General features: G+C 41.0%; 8 protein-coding genes across 8 annotated transcripts in view; 3 read left to right on the top strand and 5 right to left on the bottom strand.

The window, feature by feature from the left end:
- Positions 1-79: 79 nt before the first annotated feature.
- Positions 80-18,932, bottom strand: LOC135244057 (uncharacterized). The gene is made up of 4 exons (XM_064316255.1): positions 18,473-18,932; positions 11,300-11,427; positions 9,935-10,208; positions 80-575 (listed from the first exon to the last, which is right to left on the bottom strand). The coding sequence occupies exons 1-4, from the start codon at positions 18,854-18,856 to the stop codon at positions 180-182; spliced, it is 1,182 nt and encodes a 393-aa protein (XP_064172325.1). The 5' UTR covers positions 18,857-18,932; the 3' UTR covers positions 80-179.
- LOC135244228 (histone H1-like) lies at positions 3,467-4,236 on the bottom strand. The gene has a single exon (XM_064316538.1). The coding sequence runs from the start codon at positions 4,151-4,153 to the stop codon at positions 3,521-3,523; it is 633 nt and encodes a 210-aa protein (XP_064172608.1). The 5' UTR covers positions 4,154-4,236; the 3' UTR covers positions 3,467-3,520.
- Positions 8,086-9,293, bottom strand: LOC135244235 (histone H2B). The gene has a single exon (XM_064316546.1). The coding sequence runs from the start codon at positions 8,587-8,589 to the stop codon at positions 8,215-8,217; it is 375 nt and encodes a 124-aa protein (XP_064172616.1). The 5' UTR covers positions 8,590-9,293; the 3' UTR covers positions 8,086-8,214.
- LOC135244229 (histone H2A) lies at positions 9,782-10,279 on the top strand. The gene has a single exon (XM_064316539.1). It carries the CDS (start codon positions 9,839-9,841, stop codon positions 10,223-10,225), a length of 387 nt encoding a protein of 128 aa, XP_064172609.1. The 5' UTR covers positions 9,782-9,838; the 3' UTR covers positions 10,226-10,279.
- On the top strand, positions 11,096-11,569 carry LOC135244233 (histone H3). Its single transcript, XM_064316544.1, has one exon. It carries the CDS (start codon positions 11,101-11,103, stop codon positions 11,509-11,511), a length of 411 nt encoding a protein of 136 aa, XP_064172614.1. The 5' UTR covers positions 11,096-11,100; the 3' UTR covers positions 11,512-11,569.
- LOC135244236 (histone H4) lies at positions 13,063-13,467 on the bottom strand. Its single transcript, XM_064316547.1, has one exon. The coding sequence runs from the start codon at positions 13,430-13,432 to the stop codon at positions 13,121-13,123; it is 312 nt and encodes a 103-aa protein (XP_064172617.1). The 5' UTR covers positions 13,433-13,467; the 3' UTR covers positions 13,063-13,120.
- LOC135244232 (histone H3) lies at positions 17,124-17,613 on the bottom strand. Its single transcript, XM_064316543.1, has one exon. It carries the CDS (start codon positions 17,590-17,592, stop codon positions 17,182-17,184), a length of 411 nt encoding a protein of 136 aa, XP_064172613.1. The 5' UTR covers positions 17,593-17,613; the 3' UTR covers positions 17,124-17,181.
- Positions 18,933-19,124: 192 nt separating the features above from the next.
- The window catches only part of LOC135244056 (histone H1-like), a 792-nt gene continuing 701 nt past the window's right edge, over positions 19,125-19,215 (top strand). Inside the window, exon 1 of the mRNA XM_064316254.1 lies at positions 19,125-19,135. Within this exon, the coding sequence (XP_064172324.1) occupies positions 19,125-19,135 (11 nt within the window). The remainder of the gene's footprint in view (positions 19,136-19,215) is intronic.

Here is a 19,215-nt window from a genome sequence, read left to right as displayed (position 1 = left end):
AAGCAGCAGTGTGTTTGGAATGACAAACTAGTGTACTGGGGGCTCAAGGATATTAACTAAAAATTGATTGACACCGTAGTTATTTCAGTCAATTCAAATGGCAGCTTTGCGCTCTTTATACAGATATGGGCGGCTCTTAAAAGAGCCTTTGAGTGAATGGTTAGTGGGAGCTAAGCAAATTACTTTGCCTTCACAGCCTTTTCGGTTTTCTTGGGGAGCAGCACAGCTTGGATGTTCGGCAGTACTCCGCCCTGAGCGATAGTGACGCCTCCAAGCAGTTTGTTCAACTCTTCGTCGTTACGCACTGCCAGCTGCAGATGTCTGGGAATGATGCGGGTTTTCTTGTTGTCTCGGGCAGCGTTACCAGCCAACTCCAGGATCTCAGCAGTGAGGTATTCGAGCACGGCGGCCAGATAAACTGGAGCACCGGCACCAACACGCTCAGCATAGTTTCCTTTACGAAGCAATCGGTGAACGCGACCTACCGGAAACTGGAGACCGGCTCTGGAAGAGCGGGTCTTAGCTTTCGCTCTGGTTTTACCCCCAGTTTTTCCTCGGCCACTCATTCTGCCAATCTTGAGAAAAATTAAAGAATAACTTGAATTGTGGATGGGGGTCGTTCTTATAACAATAATCTATTCACCCATTGGCTGAAGCATTGACGGAATATTGTCCAATCAGAAAGGAGGACAACTGAATTGAATCAGTCTTAGCGGCGTAGTACTTAAAAACGGAAAAGAAGAATTTGTACCCCTAATGGTAATCCCTATATGAGAGAATAATTGTAATGGGAGTTAAAATACTGTGAATCTGCTTTTCTTTTTGTGCGTAATTATGGGGATGTAATTTATTGACCATTTGCTTGTATCACTCTGTGACCCCTAGATGCCGTTTATAATTCTGTGCTTAGATGTATTAGTGGGAACAGTTGCAGTACTCATCACTGTGTCCGGTATAAAAAAGTTGGGTGGCCCTTTTTCTCTGTAACAAGAGATCACTATTTGTGTGTTTATTTATAAAGCCCTCCTTCACAAATTACCCTTCTACCTCACTTCACTTTGAGTCATGAAACATTTGCCTTTTCAGACTCTAGTTTTGTCGACAAGACTGTTGAGTTTTTCCAAATTCCTCAAATTTCTTCGGACTTGGACAAAAGTGATTTTAAAAGATATGCTCCTCAAACCCTGAATGTATTACACAAGGAACTGAAAATATTTTTGTTCTGTCATTTTTTGTCTCTGATCTCAACCTTAGTTTCAACGGAGTGTAATTGCTTTACGATTTTGTTTGAATAATTGTCCTTGTCAACTTTTATTATTTCTGGTATTTATTTTATGTGTATTTAATATTACTGTTGTAATATTAATGTAATTTTTTAATTGTAATTCTAATAGAATAATACAGAATTTGAATATTATACAATCACAGGGCACTATCACCATTCACTCACACATTCAAATATAGGAGCAATTTAGACTCCCGAATAAACCTAGCCTGCATGTATTTGGACTGTGGGAGAAATATATAAAGCCGCGTTTCCACCGCAGGAACTATACCCCGGAACTAGGAACCTTTTGAGGAACGTAGTGCGTTTCCACCGCAGGAACTAGGGTCTAAATTTAGTTCTGGGGGCTTTGTTTTACCCCCCAAAACGTTCCTGCTCGGGGGGTAGTACTTTCCGAAAGTACAGGAACCTTTTGGGTGGAGCTTGCAGCGCTGAACATTTCTGATTGGTCGAGTACTCGTAGCATTTGTGTTGTATTTATTTTCCGCCATTACCCGCCATGTTTGAAAATATGCAGCGGCAAACCAATTTATTTTCATAATAACTTCAAATCAAACTTGTATGTTATGCGGCGCAGTAGCCTACTTTTGATTATAGCCTGTCAACGTCTTGGAATTATAACGTGTGCTCTTCTGTTCTTTTCTTGCTTTAGTATTCGTTTTATAAAATGCTAAGCATTCGTGCTGGGACAGCATATTACGTAGGCTACCAAAACATTCAAACGGATTAATTCGGTTGCTGAATATTTTCTTCCGGATTTTCTTTGTTAGTCCGTTGTAATTGACTCAAAACGTTTGATACAATTATGTGAGGTATGCGGTAGTTCTGCATAATTAACATTGGTGATACAGTACAAGCAAACTGGAAATCACCTTCCGCACTTTTTATCCGGGTAAAATAACAGGTTAATTCTAGTAATCTTCCCTTTAGCTTTTTCAGACTGCCGTAATTTTACTCAATTTTACTGCCATTTTTCAATTCCACAAAAAGACCAGGAAGACTATGGACTCATTTATGGTGCATGGTTCGCATCTGGAGGGCATACTTCGCTGCTCGGCTAGCAGTAACTTCGAAGGAAAGCAAACGGTGGCTGTACCACTACTAATTTACATTTTCACGCAAGTCCGAGTTTTCGTTCTATTCTTGTCATTTTGCGATTAGCCTATATGGAATTGACGACGAGAAAGTAATAAAACAGCAAATTGTTTACAACGTGTGCATGTTTTCTGCTGTTAATGAATGTGTTTGAGAGGATATATGAAAATCAATAAATACAAAAGTAACCATATATAGTCATTGTTGGTAACCCGTTGTATATAAGTGGAATAAACCCCTCCGGGCTGTCCCGGTTATTAGAAAATAATGTAGGCTACTTCGGTGGTAGTATGGGGTTCCAGAAGAAATTATATGACAGATGGACCGACGACAACGTCAGTGGGCTAATTTGCCTAATCTTCGCGGTACTTTAGACCCCGGTGGAAACGCAGACAACCATTGGCTGAAGGAACCTTTTAGTTCCTGGTAAAGTAGTTCCTAATAATAATTTGGATGATTTGGTAATTTTGGTAATTTTGGTGGAAACGCGGCTTAACATATATTACATGATGTAATATTTGAGCTTTTTTTGGCCAAGATGGGGTGGTGGGACAGGACAGAATACCGTTTTCTAGTTGGGGGCATTCTGGTCCTGTGTGTGCGTGTGTGTGTTACACCTATACTGCATTGTTAGTTTTTCCAGATGATTTAATTAAAAACAAACTTTAATTATCTTTGGTTAAAAGCACGTAAAATAAAGCAAATACCTAAAAGAACAAATACAAAATGATGTCAATTTGGATAAAAATATAAAACAAAAATCACATTAAACGTTTTTGAGTGTAGTAATATGAAATCAAATTAGATACATGTGAAATGTAAGAAAATAAAACATTCATAGATTGAAAACAAATGCAAAAATATGCAGCTCTAAAAAGTGTGATGTGGATGGCACAGATAGGCCTTCAGATTACATTTGTTTTGAGATGGGCTGATGTATCTGGAACTTGGTGGGCAGTGGGGTTTCTATCATCCATTTTGCTTCGGACTATTTTTGCCAGGGAAGGATTGTGTTTGGCTCCATTGCAATAATTGTGTCCTTGTTCCCCTAAAATGGAAAGAACTTGCACTTTCAAGAAGTTGTGGGTGGCTCTTAAAAGAGCCTTTGATGCTTATGAAATTAGCTTACAGTATACGCGCTCACTTCTTCTTGGGAGCCGCTTTCTTGGTTTTGACGCTCTTGGGTTTGGCAACTTTTGGCTTCACCGCTTTTGCCTTCTTAGGACTCTTGGTCGCCTTCTTTGCTGCGGCTGCCGGCTTCTTGGTTTTTTTCGGACTCTTAGCCGGCTTTTTAGCCACTGCTTTCGGCTTCTTGGCTTTCTTAGGGCTCTTCTTCACCTTAGCTGCAGCGGGCTTCTTCTTTGGCGACTTTTTGGCCGCAGGCTTCTTCGCTACTGCCTTCTTGGCCACAGCTGGCTTCTTAGCTTTAGGAGCCGCTTTCTTGGCGGGCTTCTTCGCAGCAGGCTGGGTTTTGTTGAGTTTAAATGAGCCAGAGGCACCGGTTCCTTTAGTCTGAAGCAAGGTACCCTTGGTCACCAGGCTCCTGACTGCAATCTTTACACGGGAGTTGTTCTTCTCTACGTCGTAGCCACCGGCGACCAGAGCCTTCTTCAAGGCAGCCAGAGAGACTCCGTTTCTCTCCTTAGAAGCAGAAACTGCCTTCACGATCAACTCTCCAACGCTCGGCCCCGCTTTCTTGGGCTTGCTTGCGGCTTTCTTCTTGGGAGCCTTAGCCGGGGCGGCTGCAGCTGGGGCTGGAGCAACTTCTGCCATTTCTTTGTCGTTAGATTCGCTCTTCTCACACGAACAGTCAAAGATAATGTTCCGTTTCAGCTGCTCGTACGTCAGGGGGCTGGACTTAAATGCTACATGAGGACCGTATAGACTCAACCAGCCCAGCACAGCGTCTCTCGGCTCCTGAAAACTCACTTCACTGTGTTTTCTTTTCGCCAATATTGATAAAATAACACACCGCGCAGTCATTTTACGAACGAAAAACGCCTGGAATGTTCAACAACAGTCCTTGCACCAACAAATTAACTTCTATATCCTGAACAATATTGCCGCATTTTCCCCAGCTTATACAAAACATAACCACTTGTCACGGAAACGTAACTGTAAAAAGTGCTTCTTCCACATGATTTGCCTTTTAAAACTATCAAACATGTCACACACTTTAAAATTGTTGGCTGATTATTCACAGAACCCCCGTGTGAAAACACGAAAGAGTAAAAGACTTATAAAATACCCATGTGAGACTTTTAAGTAGGAGTTGCTTTTTTGGTAGTAAAGCACAGCGGACATCTTTGCTGGTATTTCAACGCCGTTACATATCAACGTTTGCTGAACCAAGCATTCTTGTTCAGAAAACATTGTTTAGCCTGTAATCAAGACCAAGGTATTTTCTCAGTCGTCATCAATATACTGCTGTATAAATGGTTCCGCTATTTCACGTACAAACTTTGGCCTTGTTCTGGACATACTCGTGCAGTAACTACACCTACCCTTCACGGACGTCGGATATCCCCCTTGAATGTTGAATTTTTTTTTTAGGTCATATTGTGGTGAGCCTGCCCTTGCATCCATAACATCGTTTGAAGAAGTTTAACGCCTTTGGCAAAAAATATTTTAAATATATAGAAAATGCTAAAAACGGAAGCAAAAAATGTAAAATAAAATAAATAATAAAAAATATTCAACAATAAAAAATATACAACATAAATAAAAAATCAGCCATACAGAAATTATGAACTTAAATCAAAAGCTCAAGTTTGAGCACAGAACTGTTGAATGTCTTTCCAGCCAATTGTTTCAAGTTACTGAAAGCATTTATCCAAGTTTTATCATTTTGTGTTGTAAGACATTAAAACACAATTCGGGTTTTATTTGCCTTGACTGGGCTCCAATCAACACTTGTTTTTAACTTTGACTGGTTGTTAAAAGCAATAACTTTATTTCTTCCAAATGTTAATTGAATACTGGTTTTTGAATTGTTTAAAACTGGGTTCCTCAGCATCCATTTGTATTTAGCATGTACAGTGGGATGCAAATGTTTTATCACCCCTGGTCAAATTGCATGTTTTGTTGAATTTCTAAGTGAATACAAGTTACTACAACTTCTGGGTTTAAAAAACTTGAAAATGCATATTTTTGCAAATTAAAAATCTAAATTAGTATTTATTATCAAATCCATCTTGGTTAGGACGATTGTCAATTATTGCAAAAACAACACACACGTCCAAATCTCTGAACAACTGAGGCAAGTCATTACACCACATGAACGCAACTTCACATTTTTTAAAGAGCTTTATAGATCAATTTTCATTTTACAAACTTTGTAAAAATACATTTAGACAGCTACAACTACATTATAGCAAATCCGATCCATTTTAATGCTGGACGTGTTCTTTCAAGATCAAGAGTCTCTTTTTCTTTTTTTTTTTGTTCTTTGTGCAGTTATTGCTTTAAAAACCACACAACTATTATTAAAAGCTAGCCCCGCTCCACACTAAACTTCGTTGAAAATGTTTGCCTCCAATAAGAGTATCAGTGGCTCTTAAAAGAGCCTTTGGGTCGATTAGTGGCTTGCTAGTTTACTTTATGCAACCCATATCCACTCCTGAGTTGACATCCCAAACCACCTCCTCAAAAATACACATTCTAAAAAAGATAACTGGGGAAAATCATGGAGTTTAGCATGCTCCGTTTGGCAAATACCATTCACACCGTTTTGTAATATTGATCCATTTACCGATGTAAATGTCTTCCCAAAAGAAAAGGTTTCTGGCAGGATTAGATTTCCTTACACTATACTGAATACATAACCCTTTTCTTACACAGTCTATGGTGCATTGCAGCCCAGATGATGTTGTCCACAGGTGCTTGGAGAGGATTCTCTGAGCCTACTGCAGTTCTGTCGATTCTTGCAAACGACAACATCAATTGAGCAAAAAGATGGCCTGCAAGGTAATGGGAAATAAAGCAACTTTCACAGGTCAGGGAACTGAAGCTGAGTCAAGTGCTCGGAAAGCAGCCATGTTCGCCACTGCACCACCAAAACTCTGTTGTTGCAAAATTTTTCCAGAAGGTATTCCTTTAAACCAGATGTTTTTTGGTCTTCACTCTGAAAATTGTCACACTGTGAAATCACGGTACTCGATCCCTGAAAAATGCAGCAATGATTTGATTTGGGAAACGTGAGTTTTTATGCCTTGCGACTTTAAATATTCGTTCATCGGAAAATGGCAGTGGAGGGATTTGAACCCTCACCTCTGAAGAGACTGGAGCCTTCATCCAGCACCTTGGACTGCTTGGTCACACTACCTCAGCAGTTGGGCATTACTTGCACAAGAAAATAGATTTGATTTTGACACAAATAAGTAAATGGTAAATGGACTGCATTTATATAACGCTTTTATCCAAAGCACTTTACAATTGATGCCTCTCATTCGCCAGAGCAGTTAGGGGTTTTGCTCAAGGACACTTCGACATGCCCAGGGCGGGGTTTGAACCAGCAACCCTCCGACTACCAGACAATCGGTCTTACCTCCTGAGCTATGTCGCTCCTAAGTATTCCTTGAGACTTTCATGTGCATATGATTTATCGTTTCCATTGCATAATAACTGGAATGTGACTTAAAATACTGTGATGCGGAGGTCACAGTTGGGCCTTTAGACTGCTTTCAACCTGAGATGGGACATAGTGCTTTGAAGGTCTGTAGCATGTGGAGCATAGTGGACAGTGGTTTTTTGACATCCATTGTGCTTCTGCCGCAGTTTTGCTAGGGATGGGTTGTGGCTCTGCCGAGATATTTTTGTCTAATAATTGTTTGTCTTTTCTTTAAGGTTGTGAGTCCATATATCGGGTGACTGTTTTGGTTACCAATGTCCATCAGCAGTCTTAAAGGTAACTTAATTGCTGTAATTGCTTTATTTTCTGCAGCTTCTGGTCTGAAGCTGTGAACCGAGCAGGCATTTATTTTATTTCAGGAACAGCAAAAACAAATGATGGACCTGTCTGGATAGCTCAGAGCTTCTGCTATTTAAAAAAGAAATCTGTTGCAGAGCTTTACTGGTCAAGGTAGGGTGGAGGCACTTGGGGCAGAGAACAGTTTATTTTATTTTTCTTGGGGAATTTCAGTTCTCTATATGCTGTATATTGCACCTATCCCACATTGATACACTACTCCACATTTCTTGCATCAGTGCATCTACACATCTTATTTTTAAAAATTGTATTCTTTAAATATAAAATAAAAATAAATTCCTCAGCTTCAGATTAACTTGGAAGTCCCGCCTCAGAGTTCATCAAGGAACTGTGCATTTCAACTCATCATAAAACGCGAGATTGGAATGAAGTCTTTCGGTAGCTGGAGATGCACACCCACTCACCTGCAATCATGTATTTTTTTCCCCACATTTAGAGGCAAGTACACCCACAGTAGCACTCTACCCCTCCTTCATGCTCATTGGCAGTTATTTGCTAAATAAAATTAGCAATGATAATAGTAGCTAGCATAGCTTGTCAGCTAGCTAAAAATAAGCAGTAAAACGCTTTCCATTAAAGGCAGTCAACAAAGGGAAACTTGGTTTACGAGGTTGTCACATGCATAACCCATACAATGTGGATGTTGGCTGTATGGATCTGGTTTGTACCAAGGTTCTAGACTAACCAGATGTACTGAATAGAACACGAAATACACCGGTTAAAAGTAAGCACTTCCCATTTATCTACTTATTCCATTCATAAATACCAAGATTCATGGTTTTTGCCTTTTGTTTACAATGTTAGTGGCTCTTAAAAGAGCCTTTGGGTTGAGCATCATTGCGGTAGTTCACTTGGAGCTCGTGTACTTCGTAACAGCCTTTGTGCCCTCAGACACAGCGTGTTTGGCCAGCTCTCCAGGCAGCAACAGGCGCACGGCGGTCTGAATCTCCCTCGAGGTGATGGTGGAACGCTTGTTGTAATGAGCCAAACGGGAAGACTCACCAGCAATGCGTTCAAAAATGTCGTTGACAAAGGAGTTCATGATGCCCATGGCCTTTGATGAAATACCGGTGTCAGGATGCACTTGTTTCAAGACCTTATACACGTAGATGGCATAACTTTCCTTCCTAGACCTCTTGCGCTTTTTTCCTCCTTTCCCTGCCGTTTTGGTAACGGCTTTCTTGGAACCTTTCTTAGGCGCGGACTTAGCGGGCTCAGGCATTTTTTTCAGTTGATAGAAATCGAATGTCCCCTCCTGCCGTTGCCCGTGCACATATTCTGTTTATATGCAAATATCCATACTCTTCTAAGCGGGTGATGTCAGAGCGGATTCTCATTGGCGGCAGTTAGTAAACCATAAAAAATTGGCCGATTGTTGCAATTCTATTGGCTTAATTCCCTTGTTTGAAAAATCGCGCTCAAACAAAGGGGTTTTTCTTAAACCAAGCGTTTCCTTTATTTTTGTCATAATCGGAGAACAATAAATCTTCACGGAAATCCGTAGCAACCGAAAACATTCCAAGCAAAGCCCATTATACCCCAATTTCAGCACTCGTCACTTAAAAACGTTTCCGAAAACTAAAACCAATGCTGACCTATATACGTACTTCCAAAAACGAGTCTTTCTCCAGGCGTTAAACATACATTGCAACTCTAAGTGGAAAACATAGTCATTTAATCTGAGAGTTCCTTCGACCAAAGTGAATATATTGCGTTACACACCTGCATTAATGCTTACAGCCTTACTCATCATTTTGATATACGTAACGAATACCTCGAACAATACAAAGGGGCAACTGCAGCTTGGTAACCGTAAGTCTGGCTAATCGGAACATTACTAATTAGGAAAAAGGGAGGTATGGGATAAGACTGCTCCATTATAAACTTAAATACTGCAACCCAATACTGAACTGCAAGTATTTGTTTAAACTTGATAATAATTGGTACAATCATGAAATTAAGTCAAATACACGATTCAGTAATTCATGGAGGTACTATCATTTTCTGGGTCATTATATTTATTTGATAATGAAATTGCGGGAAATGGGTAGTTTTTTTTTTTTTTTTTTTTACCACACTCATTTCCAGTAATGCTGCTTTCTGGCAGATCATTGCTGAATTAAGTAGAATTAAGTACACATGCAGACCAAAGTCCTATATAAAAGTGCTTTGGACGATGATGGATAGGACACATACAAGTCATGCGCGAGTTCTACGTCCGTTTTAAGATCAGTGTTTTGTAGTTAAACCTTATAAGCTCTGATATTTTAATTAAGATCTTTTTGCAATGTACCGCGGAGACTGATTTGATTCAGTGGTTCTGTGCCGTGAGAGCGCGTAAAAATTGTCCTCCTATCTGATTGGACAAGGTTCCATCAACGCTTCAGCCAATGGGAGAACAGATCGTTGCTATAAGTACGACCGTTGTCTACCGTTCAATTTATTCTACTTTGTTTATTGAGACTAGAAAAATGAGTGGGCGAGGCAAGACTGGTGGTAAAGCAAGAGCGAAAGCTAAGACCCGCTCTTCCAGAGCCGGTCTCCAGTTTCCGGTAGGTCGCGTTCACCGATTGCTTCGTAAAGGAAACTATGCTGAGCGTGTTGGTGCCGGTGCTCCAGTTTATCTGGCCGCCGTGCTCGAATACCTCACTGCTGAGATCCTGGAGTTGGCTGGTAACGCTGCCCGAGACAACAAGAAAACCCGCATCATCCCCAGACATCTGCAGCTGGCAGTGCGTAACGACGAAGAATTGAACAAACTTCTGGGAGGCGTCACTATCGCTCAGGGCGGGGTACTGCCCAACATCCAAGCTGTGCTGCTCCCCAAGAAAACCGAAAAGGCTGTGAAGGCAAAGTAATTTTTGCTTCACTCCCACTCAAACCATTCATTCAAAGGCTCTTTTAAGAGCCACCCCATATCTGTATAAAAAGTGCCAAGTTGTCATTTGAAACAATTGAAATTCACGATAGTTGGTCTTGTGCTGTATAGTGTCCGTAATATGTGCATGCCACAGCTTTGTATCGATAGGTGGTTCTGAATTACCGTACGATAGCTGTCATTCCCAACAATTACTGAACCATAAATTCCACAAGCTGTATTGCACATTTACTGTTGAATGATTATTTACTCAAGCCAGGTTGTCAGAAATAACTATTTACCATGAAGACTGAAAGTCCCATATTCACATTAGTAAAACCTCACAACGTGATAAGTTTAACGTCTGAGGTAAATCTGCAGGCTCCTAATTTGTGAAGGTGTGGACACACTGTCACCAAAATGACCTGCTTGGTTGACAATGAAATCGAAGACAAACTGCTTCCGAAGATTTTTTTGTTAGAGATTTAATCAAAGCAATTTATTGAATAAACGTATTTTATTCGGATATGCAACCATATATATCACGTCAAATTGTAAAGGTAGTATGTATGAACATGCTTCACTGTTCTGAGCACCGTTTCACTGTTTGAGTCATACAATACAGTGGATTGTGCTGGTCTGAGTTACAAGACTAGGAAGCAAAGATAAATCAAGGCGGTAAAGGAACAGTTTAAATTTTTGGCGGCAGAGGAAGCCGAATAAACTAACCAATGGCCTCGGGGAATGAAGACAGGATCTGGGCCAATGAGGATCCGTAAAAGCCTACCCAATCAGCTTCTCGCTGGTATGCTTTAAAAGCGTGTGTTGGGTACGTACTGAGAAGTATTTCGAAAAGCAGTTATCAACTGAGAGACGATGGCTAGAACCAAGCAGACCGCTCGTAAATCCACCGGTGGTAAAGCTCCGAGGAAACAGCTCGCCACTAAGGCGGCGCGTAAGAGCGCGCCTGCTACAGGCGGCGTGAAGAAGCCTCATCGTTACAGGCCTGGTACTGTAGCTCTGCGAGAAATCCGCCGCTATCAGAAATCTACTGAACTGTTGATTCGTAAGTTGCCCTTCCAGCGCCTTGTGAGGGAGATCGCTCAGGATTTCAAGACCGATCTTCGCTTCCAAAGTTCTGCTGTAATGGCTCTGCAGGAAGCGAGCGAGGCGTATCTGGTTGGTCTGTTTGAGGACACCAATCTGTGCGCAATTCACGCCAAGAGAGTGACCATCATGCCCAAGGATATCCAGCTGGCCCGCCGCATCCGTGGAGAGCGCGCTTAAAATGGCTTGACCTAACACAATTGGAACACCAAAGGCTCTTTTCAGAGCCACCTAAGAATTTGTCAGAACAGCAAATCTGTCCATGTTCTTTTAGCGTTTGCTGTGGCATTTCCAGTGTATCATTTCTAGGTTGCTGATGCTTAATTTTAACTCGTAGAACGTGTGAATTAGGTTTGCTGTTTTTTTATTTTTATAAATAAAGTTTTTCAATTATACAAGTCATTACAAACAATTACATAAACAAGAAAACCTAAATACAATAGGTAAGGCATCTTCTATATTAAAAGTCCAGTGTTTCCCAAAGGTTTGCATTGCCATGCTTGATGTCAATTGTCCTTCCACGTTTTAGTTCTGTTAAAATGTTCTTGCATACAGATTCACTTGACACGTAGATATGATCAATTGTCATTTTACTTCACGTTTGCTCTCTGTCCGCTGCCCCCAGTGAGCAGCCAAGCAGGGGAGAAAACGGTCACAGATTTTCTCATCTAGTGACTGGAACACTAGTTAATGGTATTGTAGTGCTATCACAAGCCAGTGCATTGCATTCAGCTCCCACTACATTTTCTGATCAGTTTTAACACAAAAGAGTCAGTCCAATTAATATGGGGAACGAATTTAAAAGTTGTTCGTAGTGACTTATTTAAACCAAAAAAATCAGAGGTTTGGGAGCAATACACCTAAGTATTATATTAAAAATAGGGTTGTGTAAAATTGTGGCCGGTGGAATAAACAGATCTTATTTTAAGATTAAACATTTAAATATTGACTGGTGACATTTGCAGATCAGTGATTAAGTGCGACCTCAAGAAAATGCTGCATACGCGTAAACTTACGCCAATCTAGAATATGAAAATTATGTAAACCGTTACAATCTTAAAACAAATTAATAAGGGCAGACGGGGTGGGAGTAGGCAGAGCGTTAAGCAGTGGATCTGCAGTTTGTGCAAAATATGGCAAGGGATTCTGTTGTGCTGACTTCTGTGGGGAGTTCATTCCAAAATTGAGAAAATGTATTCAAATCCCCCCTCCCCAATTGGTTTAACTTGGCCAATAAATACTAATTTTGATTTTAAATTTGCAAAAATGTCATGTTCAAGTTTGTAAACTCAGAAGTTGTAGTAATTCACTTATTTCACTAGATTTAAGAAAACACAATTTGACCAGGGGTGCCAAATATAAAATATTCTTATAGGGAATTCCACTCATCTTCCAGATGTCAAATACGGTTTTGTATTTTGCACTGACTAAACTGAGACCAAGAGTTGAGTTCAATAAAATAAATACTGGAAGTGGACAAACTGAGCCACTAAGGTGAACTGAAGAGCGCAAAAACAAATCTTGATTCAATCAGAGCGATTATTGCCGCGACTTTCATTGACGGCGGTTCGCGGCTGCAGTCCTAAAGCATTTAACAATTGCTAGATTTCCTACGTAGACATGATTTGCTACAAGCACACGGCGCAAAACAGAAAATAAACCAGCGAAAACTGGTAGATGAGATCGGCATATCAAAAAAAGGAGGAATCGCTGCTTTTCATAGAAAATATGGGTGGCTCTTAAAAGAGCCTTTGGGTAATTACAGATCAGATGTGTGAAACGGAAAGACTTAGCCGCCGAAGCCGTACAGAGTGCGACCCTGACGCTTCAGAGCATACACCACATCCATAGCTGTGACGGTCTTCCTTTTGGCGTGTTCGGTGTAGGTGACAGCATCACGGATGACGTTCTCCAGAAACACTTTCAGTACTCCTCGGGTCTCTTCATAGATCAGACCAGATATACGCTTGACTCCTCCACGGCGAGCCAAACGACGAATCGCTGGCTTTGTAATACCTTGGATGTTGTCACGAAGAACTTTGCGATGACGCTTAGCGCCTCCTTTGCCAAGACCTTTTCCGCCTTTCCCGCGACCTGACATGTTTTCTTTTGTTCTCAAGAGCTTGACAGCAGACCTTCCAGAAGAAATGCAAATACAGTCAATAGCGCTTGTATATATTTGCGCAAAGACGACCTGATTGAAGCCTAGTTTCAACGGTAAGGCGGGTCTAGCAAAATCCCGCCCCCAGCACTCCGGCCTTCCGAGGATTGGAGTATTTTTAGACTTTCAAAAAATTGCGATACATTTTTAGGCATATATTTTTATTTTATTTTATATATATAATTGAGATTGGTTTTGCTTCGTTAATCAATAGGTGTTCTATTGTTTCCTCTTCCACACAATGTAACATTGGACACATTTTAGTGGTTACAAAACAACTCCACTTCACAATAACACGCGCTGGCAGTATGCCAACAGATATATAGGGGACTTCCTGCTTTCCGAACAAGTCCGTTTGAATAAAAAAAAAACACATTCTTGAGCAACCATGACGTCTGCTTCACAGATTATTAAAACTACCGTTGATACAAGTCAATATCGCAAAACTAGGACAGAACATTAGCGTTTCATATAATTAGCTAGTAGTCTGGGTGGACCAAGATTGGGTCACTTCATTTGGAGTGGTAATAAAATAACAACAATGACCACAGACTCTAAGCCCTTAAAAACATTAATTTCTGTAACTTCTGACCCCATTCCAACAGACCGATTTCATAAACAACTTCATATGTCCACACAATAAAGTCCCAAACTAAGGGGATTTTGCATTTTCTCCTTCTTCTTCTTCTTCTTCTTCTTCTCATTCTTATTTGTCCTGCTGCCTATCCCACTAATAACATGTCTCCCCATTGGACATTTTACCGACACCTGCCAAATCTTCTCCTACACGACCCAATAAAAAACTCGCATACACACGCAAAATACCCATACCTTTTTACTCTGACCTTTACTCTACTTTAACCTGCTTTTACCCTCACTAATAATTGTCTACTACTTCTCAATTATTGCTTTTGCACCATATCTACCAGCCGTTCCCCGAACGTATACACTATATTATGACGTACCGTCTGTACGTTCAACTGTTAACCGGCTACAATATTGCAAAGCCATATGGATTCAACGGGAGCTCTTCTGTGCTTACTGGCCTGTGTTCTTTAAAACCACGGACAGGTTTGCTAATGATATTTCACCCATTGCATAGCTATGTCATGGTGCTGCACTAACAAAGTCACAGCCTGGTAAACCTCCGGTTGAAGGATTGAATCCCGCCTCACCCTCAGGCAGATAATTTCCTCTTTTACACTAATGTTTTCTTACGCTTTTATATTTTCTTTACCAAAACTCACTCACGGCCACCCATATGCATTTCATGACGGCAAATGTATTCCTTTTATTAAAAAGTTACACCAGTTCACCGCTGTGCCATTTCTACTAACTATATTTTTTCACTTGGCTACCGTACAAAACCTTCTTATCAGCAAACGCCACGTTTCTACAGTCATGTTACCTCACCCTGTTCTCTATCTAGCCACATACAAACAATTACTACGTATGTACGTTCTGCAACTCCCCATTAAAACATTACATTTAAAATCATGACTCACCAATAAGTATAACTACTAGTACTGAACATGAGAAAAGCACAACAGTGCAATAGATTTCACTCATTGCTTAACCCTCCATTTTAATAACTAATTCTTTACACCGACTATTATATATAGCGTTCCATAAGCAAACTAAGCTCGCTCATGGTCACTTTATTTACTCCGCACTATATTCTGTGATCATGTCAACCTTCACCTACATGCCCATTCTGCTAAAAACATATTGTTTCAACTACGCAATTTCATCATTTCGTCCTATTTCTCTCACACTGTTGTTATTTTCTCATATGCAAAGCCTGCTGGAACATATGCTTCTGCTCCTATTCTCCACTATCAACTTTTCCGATTCTAGCTTAGCAAAACAGCAAAGAGGATTCCTACCTGCTGATAAGCCTATCAAAATGCCTTATAAACCTTACAAACACTAAAAGTGCATCTCCACAAAATAACAGACAACGGAGCAGGACAGAAGGGTATACAAGTTGCAACCTAGGGAGCTCTAATTCTACGGGCTTGCTCATTCTTTTATCAATCAAGGCTCATTGGATGGCCGTCAAATCCGTGAGTACATACACTAGCCATATTTCACCTGCGCTTCTGTTGTGTTTACGCTTACGCCACCGCACGCTTTGTCACAGCCACTGTTTTACATTTATAGCAAACCGAAACTGCTAAACCGTATACGCTTATCAGACTGTACAAATTCACACAAGGATGACTTGAAAGAATTGAGGAAATATTGGGTAGCATTGCTTTGAAAAACATCTTATGTAATTTCGGTGAGGCAAGATAGCCTATATTGTTTGTAGTACCGTAACTTGGCGTCATTTTGATATCAATACTTTTGAGTAACTTGGCATTTTTGTACGTTAAAAACGTGTTTTTTATGAGATATAATATAAATGTCAAGATGTTAGTCTTATTTTATATATGTCTGCGTTTTGTGCAATAAAGAACTCTTAAAACTAAAAAATAAAATAAAATAAATTCTTCACATTTGTTTTGCGATGGGCTGTCATGTTTTTCAGTCTCTGATATCTGGAACATGGTGGACAGTGGGGTTTCTATCTCTGATATATAGGACGGAGTGTGGCACAGTGGGTAAGGAACTGCGCTTGTAACCGAAAGGTCGCAGGTTCGATTCCCGGGTAAGGACACTGCCGTTGTACCCTTGAGCAAGGTACTTAACCTGCATTGCTTCAGTATATATCCAGCTGTATAAATGGATACAATGTAAAGTGCTATGTAAATAGTTGTGTAAGTCGCTCTGGATAAGAGCGTCTGCTAAAAGCCTGTAATGTAAATGTAATGATATCTGGAACATGGTGGACAGTGGGGTTTCTGTCTCTGATATCTGGAACATGGTGGACAGTGGGGTTTCTGTCTCTGATATCTGGAACATGGTGGACAGTGGGGTTTCGGTTTCTGATATCTTGAACATGACGGACAGTGGGGTTTCTGTCTCTGATATTCGGAACATGGTGGACAGTGGGGTTTCTGTTTTCCATTGCACTTCTGGCAGTTATTGCTATAGAGGGACTGTGTTCCGCACTGGCGTGATATTTGTGGTATAGGTTACAAGTTCAGCACCTTACCCATTATACTACGCTACTAAACTGCTGTCTTTATGTTGTAAGTCCAGATATCAGGTGACTACATGGGTTACTAATGTACATTGGTAGTCTGAAGGCCAACTATATGCATTTTCAACAACAACAGAGGACCTGAATGGAGAACTTCGAGCTTCTGCTCTGTTTTATCTGTTGCGGAGCTTTATTGGCCAATGTAGGGTGGAGGCATAGGACATCTTTTATTCTATTCGGGGCGTTCTGGTTCACTATGTGAATGTTAAATCTATGCAACATTGATAGCTTCTCCCCCCCCTTTTACATCTACAAGACATGAGTGGAATTCCTTACAAGAATAGATTTATTCTTTGGATTACGAATGTTTGATGGGTCATTAAGAGATTAGCTCAATTTATTAAATCATGAAAAAAAAGCATTTATAAAACCCAAAATATTACTGGAGATTGGGATGGAATTACTGAAAAATTATTAGGGGATGAATACAATGTACAGCTATAGTCACTAGATAAGAAAACGGACATTTGCTGCTCTGACAAATTCTTAGGTGGCTCTGAAAAGAGCCTTTGGTGTTCCAATTGTGTTAGGTCAAGCCATTTTAAGCGCGCTCTCCACGGATGCGGCGGGCCAGCTGGATATCCTTGGGCATGATGGTCACTCTCTTGGCGTGAATTGCGCACAGATTGGTGTCCTCAAACAGACCAACCAGATACGCCTCGCTCGCTTCCTGCAGAGCCATTACAGCAGAACTTTGGAAGCGAAGATCGGTCTTGAAATCCTGAGCGATCTCCCTCACAAGGCGCTGGAAGGGCAGCTTACGAATCAACAGTTCAGTAGATTTCTGATAGCGGCGGATTTCTCGCAGAGCTACAGTACCAGGCCTGTAACGATGAGGCTTCTTCACGCCGCCTGTAGCAGGCGCGCTCTTACGCGCCGCCTTAGTGGCGAGCTGTTTCCTCGGAGCTTTACCACCGGTAGATTTACGAGCGGTCTGCTTGGTTCTAGCCATCGTGTCTCAGTTGATAACTGCTTTTCGAAATACTTCTCAGTACGTACCCAACACACGCTTTTAAAGCATACCAGCGAGAAACTGATTGGGTAGGCTTTTACGGATCCTCATTGGCCCAGATCCTGTCTTCATTCCCCGAGGCCATTGGTTAGTTTATTCGGCTTCCTCTGCCGCCAAAAATTTAAACTGTTCCTTTACCGCCTTGATTTATCTTTGCTTCCTAGTCTTGTAACTCAGACCAGCACAATCCACTGTATTGTATGACTCAAACAGTGAAACGGTGCTCAGAACAGTGAAGCATGTTCATACATACTACCTTTACAATTTGACGTGATATATATGGTTGCATATCCGAATAAAATACGTTTATTCAATAAATTGCTTTGATTAAATCTCTAACAAAAAAATCTTCGGAAGCAGTTTGTCTTCGATTTCATTGTCAACCAAGCAGGTCATTTTGGTGACAGTGTGTCCACACCTTCACAAATTAGGAGCCTGCAGATTTACCTCAGACGTTGAACTTATCACGTTGTGAGGTTTTACTAATGTGAATATGGGACTTTCAGTCTTCATGGTAAATAGTTATTTCTGACAACCTGGCTTGAGTAAATAATCATTCAAAACAGTAAATGTGCAATACAGCTTGTGGAATTTATGGTTCAGTAATTGTTGGGAATGACAGCTATCGTACGGTAATTCAGAACCACCTATCGATACAAAGCTGTGGCATGCACATATTACGGACACTATACAGCACAAGACCAACTATCGTGAATTTCAATTGTTTCAAATGACAACTTCGCACTTTTTATACAGATGTGGGGTGGCTCTTAAAAGAGCCTTTGAATGAATGGTTTGAGTGGGAGTGAAGCAAAAATTACTTTGCCTTCACAGCCTTTTCGGTTTTCTTGGGGAGCAGCACAGCTTGGATGTTGGGCAGTACCCCGCCCTGAGCGATAGTGACGCCTCCCAGAAGTTTGTTCAATTCTTCGTCGTTACGCACTGCCAGCTGCAGATGTCTGGGGATGATGCGGGTTTTCTTGTTGTCTCGGGCAGCGTTACCAGCCAACTCCAGGATCTCAGCAGTGAGGTATTCGAGCACGGCGGCCAGATAAACTGGAGCACCGGCACCAACACGCTCAGCATAGTTTCCTTTACGAAGCAATCGGTGAACGCGACCTACCGGAAACTGGAGACCGGCTCTGGAAGAGCGGGTCTTAGCTTTCGCTCTTGCTTTACCACCAGTCTTGCCTCGCCCACTCATTTTTCTAGTCTCAATAAACAAAGTAGAATAAATTGAACGGTAGACAACGGTCGTACTTATAGCAACGATCTGTTCTCCCATTGGCTGAAGCGTTGATGGAACCTTGTCCAATCAGATAGGAGGACAATTTTTACGCGCTCTCACGGCACAGAACCACTGAATCAAATCAGTCTCCGCGGTACATTGCAAAAAGATCTTAATTAAAATATCAGAGCTTATAAGGTTTAACTACAAAACACTGATCTTAAAACGGACGTAGAACTCGCGCATGACTTGTATGTGTCCTATCCATCATCGTCCAAAGCACTTTTATATAGGACTTTGGTCTGCATGTGTACTTAATTCTACTTAATTCAGCA

This window comes from Anguilla rostrata, chromosome 17 (genome assembly GCF_018555375.3).
Source record: "Anguilla rostrata isolate EN2019 chromosome 17, ASM1855537v3, whole genome shotgun sequence".
Classification (NCBI taxonomy): Eukaryota; Metazoa; Chordata; class Actinopteri; order Anguilliformes; family Anguillidae; genus Anguilla; species Anguilla rostrata.
Note: the sequence above shows the minus strand (reverse complement) of the source record. Positions and strands in the feature narration are given on the sequence as shown.

Excerpts from the sequence above, each read along its gene's own strand:
- LOC135244228 (XM_064316538.1), bottom strand. The coding sequence starts at position 4,153 with ATGGCAGAAGTTGCTCCAGCCCCAGCTGCAGCCGCCCCGGCTAAGGCT.
- LOC135244235 (XM_064316546.1), bottom strand. The coding sequence starts at position 8,589 with ATGCCTGAGCCCGCTAAGTCCGCGCCTAAGAAAGGTTCCAAGAAAGCC.
- LOC135244229 (XM_064316539.1), top strand. The coding sequence starts at position 9,839 with ATGAGTGGGCGAGGCAAGACTGGTGGTAAAGCAAGAGCGAAAGCTAAG.
- LOC135244233 (XM_064316544.1), top strand. The coding sequence starts at position 11,101 with ATGGCTAGAACCAAGCAGACCGCTCGTAAATCCACCGGTGGTAAAGCT.
- LOC135244236 (XM_064316547.1), bottom strand. The coding sequence starts at position 13,432 with ATGTCAGGTCGCGGGAAAGGCGGAAAAGGTCTTGGCAAAGGAGGCGCT.
- LOC135244232 (XM_064316543.1), bottom strand. The coding sequence starts at position 17,592 with ATGGCTAGAACCAAGCAGACCGCTCGTAAATCTACCGGTGGTAAAGCT.
- LOC135244057 (XM_064316255.1), bottom strand. The coding sequence starts at position 18,856 with ATGAGTGGGCGAGGCAAGACTGGTGGTAAAGCAAGAGCGAAAGCTAAG. Across the intron at positions 10,209-11,299 it reads CCTCACAAGGCGCTGGAAGG|CCTTTTCGGTTTTCTTGGGG; the intron begins GCAACTTACGAA and ends TTGCCTTCACAG. Across the intron at positions 576-9,934 it reads TTTCCTTTACGAAGCAATCG|ATTGGCAGAATGAGTGGCCG; the intron begins GTGAACGCGACC and ends ATTTTTCTCAAG.